Source organism: Cornus florida, unplaced genomic scaffold, assembly GCF_030987335.1.
Source record: "Cornus florida cultivar Cherokee Brave unplaced genomic scaffold, ASM3098733v1 CherokeeBrave_3.0.0_Hap2_Chr11, whole genome shotgun sequence".
Taxonomy (NCBI): Eukaryota; Viridiplantae; Streptophyta; class Magnoliopsida; order Cornales; family Cornaceae; genus Cornus; species Cornus florida.
The window spans coordinates 101,515,015-101,519,366 of NW_026775581.1; the positions used below are offsets into that span (position 1 = coordinate 101,515,015).

Here is a 4,352-nt window from a genome sequence, read left to right on the forward strand (position 1 = left end):
ATTTCCATCCCCACATCCTACCCCGCGCGCGCACACACAGACACACACACAAAACTAAATGGATGCAGTGGTTCAAGTAAATGCATCATGAACAAAACCTACCTCTCATTCAATACAAACAAAACTTATACTATTTCACATGGTTCAGGTGACTGGGCTTTTACTTGCTATTACTTAGCTTCTATGTTCACGCTGTAATACTGTATGAATGTGAACAAAGTTCTTATTTCTTACCCATTGTCTCTTAGAATGTCTGTGTTGGAATAATGAGGCTATAGTGTAGTGCCTGTCATCCATCCTAAACTTTAATTATATATATATATTCTTCCAAATAATGCTGTCCATCTGGAAAAAGGTGTTGAAGGATAACACAAACTAAATGTACGTACGTACCACCATGATTAAGATCTGGTGAACCTAATAGTAATCATTAATACTAATTAATTTGATAGTCTAATCTGAAGTAATGATCACGTTATGCCATTCAATGTAGCTATTGATGCCTATGTCTGCACGAAACACTTTATTGCATGTGTGCGAAGACCTTGCAATTGAGATGTTTTTCAATTTCTAATCAACAGCAAGATAATAATACAATCTTGAGACACACATATATAACACATGTTTTTAGAAGTCCATGGTTAATTTGAAGGAAGGCTAAAAAATTCCAAATATAACCCATATCACTCACTATTAGTCTCCTCATTTTATGCACTTGGTGATTTACCAAATACATTTAATTTTTTAATTATCTTCTTGCATTTTTACTTTCCTAAAATTCTACTACAAAGAGAAGTATTCTAATTTATTTTAAATTAAATTTTATTTTTTTTACTACTAACTTGTCTTGTGCAAGCAAAAATTTATGAGTCGATCCCCTGATCTTATACACTAGTGCCATTATTGCAATATTTCTTTTTCAATGTCTTCACCGTTTTAATCTAGACCTAAATCACATAAAGCGGGAACAGGAGCGAATTTGAAAACACGAGCGCAAAAGCCGCAAAATTAAGTATAAATAGTGGGAACCGCAGGAAGAGCACGCAAAGTGTGAGAGCCGGAGCGCGCTCGAAGCGTCAAAGTGACACTCAAGAAGGATTCTATGACTTAGATCTAGACATACACCAGCTCTACTATCTGCGTGTGTATAATGTGTGCATGCATTTAAAACTGAACACTCACTCGTTTGATATTATTGATTATCGAATTGTTGTTGGACATAGTTATAATATGCTTGAATTTCTAGGGTTGGACCATATCTCCTTCTGAGAGTCCATTGAAGCCAAGCTGGCTATGACCCTTTACAGTAGTAGCTTTCGATTCTGATTTTGCATTCATACTTGCCATGAATGCACAACAGAGTAGACTGGTATACATTGAAGTACTTTGCTCAAATTTATGAATGAATTCAAGAAGTTAAACGGTACTATATTATCCTCATTGTGTACTACACTACTACTAGTACTGTTTCTTGCCAAGCTGAACAATTTGAACAATCAGTAGTCTTTATTAAATCCTGAACTAGTTGGCAGGTTCAGATAATTAAGTGTTTATGGTACGTGAGTTCATTTTTTGTTCTATCTCTGCTGAATATCATCTTATAGCATCAAGAATAATATTTGTCTGCCTTCATTCAATGGTTGAAAAATACAATTTTAACAACTGTAGTACTCTCTAAACCAGTACACTGAAGCTTTTAATTCATCAGATAACCTACTATATATGAAATTTTATTTTACTGACAATCAACTTTTAAAGTTTTAAACTGTTAAAGACAACATACAAGCAATGACTCCCTTTAGGAAAGGAATCCCATCTGCTGAAACCCTAGCTGATCAGCCAGCTAGCTAAAAACATGAAGAATGGTAGGAGCAAGGAATCAATTCTTTTGCAGGCCCCGGACAGCTAGTCTATGCGAAACATGTGTACTTTATTATATATGTGCGTGAATGTATGTGTTTGGGTGTATTGAGTGAAAAAAATATCCCTACTGCATATAGTTTTTAAACATCAATGAGTTTGGATGAATAAACTGTGACTTATATGAGTCGGAAATACGCAGTCTTACTTTCGTTATATGGAAAAAATCTTTTTTTTTTTTTTTTTAATGAGTAATTCGTTTGCTTTATTAGAGCTGATTTAGTTTGTCTTTTGGATGAGTGATTTTCAGAAGAATTTGAACACATTTCACAGAAAAATCTTTCTGTAAATGATAATATTGATCATTCACTGTAGCCTTTTGTCCCATCATCTTATTGTGCTCCAAACCGATCTGTCCACAATAATGTAACTCAAGTCCTTTTTACTTTTATGTGTTCCCCTTTGGTATTTCAAGTAAACACCTTTCACAAATATATATCAAAAAAGAATCTCTACTTCAATTGTTAACTACAGTCCAAAAACTAAACTACACTACATTGTGTATATATATATATATATACATTACTTTTTATCGATCATCTGTTCAGCTGCCTCTGTTTGGTAATCATGAAGTACAAAGAATGAGGAAGAGAAGAAGATGAAGTTCAATAATGACATGGTTTGGTGTAATCAAACAGTAGTGGTTTACAAATTTAGAACACCAAAGAGCTCGATCATGACCCATCAATACTAATATTAAGCTCATGGAGATAACAAAGTGTACAATTTTATGAAAATTCACATAAACCCTTATCCAGTTCAAGGAATTTGCTTACCCACTCCAAAGTCAAAGGGCTCTCATTGGTGAAATCAAAGAACTCATCTACATCAAAGCTGGTCATATTTGAGTCCTCACCACCATTAGAGGTGGCCTCTTCCTTCACCTCCTCACTGACCTTTTCTACAGCCTTCCTTTTCTTAGACTTGGAGGGCCCTTCTTCTGTTGGGCTTCCACTTTGTTTATCTCTTTGGTTTATTTTCTTGCTCAAATGAGAATTCCAGTAGTTCTTGATCTCGTTATCGGTTCGACCTGGCAGCCTTCCAGCTATCAATGACCACCTAAAGAAAACATCAAACCAATTAAGCTAAGAAAAGTGAATAATTAGACCAGAAATTAAATTAATACATAATTAATTGGACTAGTCATGAAAGTTACTCATATTATTAATTACCTATTTCCTAGGAGTTTATGAAGCCTAAGGATCAAGTCCTCTTCTTGATCTGATATATTGCCTCTCTTGATATTAGGTCTTAGATAATTCAGCCATCTCAGCCTGCAACTCTTACCGCAACGATTTAATCCTGCAAATTTCAAAAACCCACATCAAGTTGACACTATATATAAGTATAATTGAGCTGTTTGTGTAAGTGTGTGTGTGTGTGTGTTTTGTGTTATATATGGTGTGATAGATGTGTGTTGTGCTTGACACGTGAACAAACAGTACCTGCTTTCACTGCAATTGACTTCCACCTCTTTGCACCATGGACTTCAATAACCTCAGCCAATTTTCTGTCTTCTTCTGCAGTCCATGAACCTCTGTTGAGTTCCTTCTTAATGGATTGATTATTTGGTAGCAAACCCTTTGGCTTGATTTCTTCCCTATTGCTCTTATCTGTCATAGTAGCCATTGAATTCTCTTTCTCCGAGAGAGAGAGATAGAGAGAGGAGAGAGAGAGATGATCGATGTCCTGAGGCTCGGAGAGCTTTGTTTCTTACTAGGAGCTAGGGTCCCTTTGTATCGATCATCTACCTTTCTTGGTTCATGTGTGGAACTCAACTACCACTTATATATGTATATATATATGAGTGAGAAATGGGATCTCTAAATTTGATGATTGAACAATGAGAGGCCTAAAAGTAATACTACAAAGGCTGCTACATATATATATATATATATATAAAGGTTTAATAATACCATAGTGCGCTTACACCTGCTTTTGGACACAAATAAAAGAATGAAAAGTAAAAAGAAGGCATGAATGAGAGAAAAGGTCTACAATCACATGGTTATGGTAAATTAATCGAGTGGTTAGGATAGCTGGTCATCTACCAATAGTAAATGGTAATTTTTATATACACATGGCAATCTTTTTGCATGTGCAAATATTTTTGAAGCTAGGTGCATGAGGAATTAGTTCCTACATGGTTTGATGACAAAAACGGAATGCCAAAGGATCAATATAATATTAAGCTGCAAATAACAGTTTTGTCTTGCAAAGAATATACTTTTCAGAGCCCCGTGAATAGTTGTTGTGATTGGTTAGTTTTCTCCTTTCTTTACTAAACCTTTCAGATGTATGGAAATGTTGTCTATGACTAAATTTAATCTGCATGAGCCTAGTGTCAATATATATATACACTATTGATAATATTTTATGATTGAATCATGAATATTCCTTAATTATGAGATAAGGGTTGTCTTGAAAATTGA

At 34.7% G+C, this 4,352-nt stretch overlaps 1 protein-coding gene across 1 annotated transcript; it reads right to left on the minus strand.

The window, feature by feature from the left end:
* Positions 1–2,081: 2,081 nt before the first annotated feature.
* LOC132285113 (transcription factor MYB1-like) lies at positions 2,082–3,704 on the minus strand. Its single transcript, XM_059787273.1, has 3 exons — positions 3,366–3,704; positions 3,093–3,222; positions 2,082–2,979 (listed from the first exon to the last, which is right to left on the minus strand). The coding sequence occupies exons 1-3, from the start codon at positions 3,547–3,549 to the stop codon at positions 2,649–2,651; spliced, it is 645 nt and encodes a 214-aa protein (XP_059643256.1). The 5' UTR covers positions 3,550–3,704; the 3' UTR covers positions 2,082–2,648.
* Between the last annotated feature and the right edge of the window lie 648 nt (positions 3,705–4,352).

Bases quoted from the DNA above. Each gene is read 5' to 3' on its own strand.
- LOC132285113 (XM_059787273.1), bottom strand. From the start codon at position 3,549: ATGGCTACTATGACAGATAAGAGCAATAGGGAAGAAATCAAGCCAAAG. The intron at 3,223-3,365 runs GTACTGTTTGTT...TGAAATTTGCAG, and splicing joins GTCAATTGCAGTGAAAGCAG to GATTAAATCGTTGCGGTAAG. The intron at 2,980-3,092 runs GTAATTAATAAT...TGTTTTCTTTAG, and splicing joins CATAAACTCCTAGGAAATAG to GTGGTCATTGATAGCTGGAA.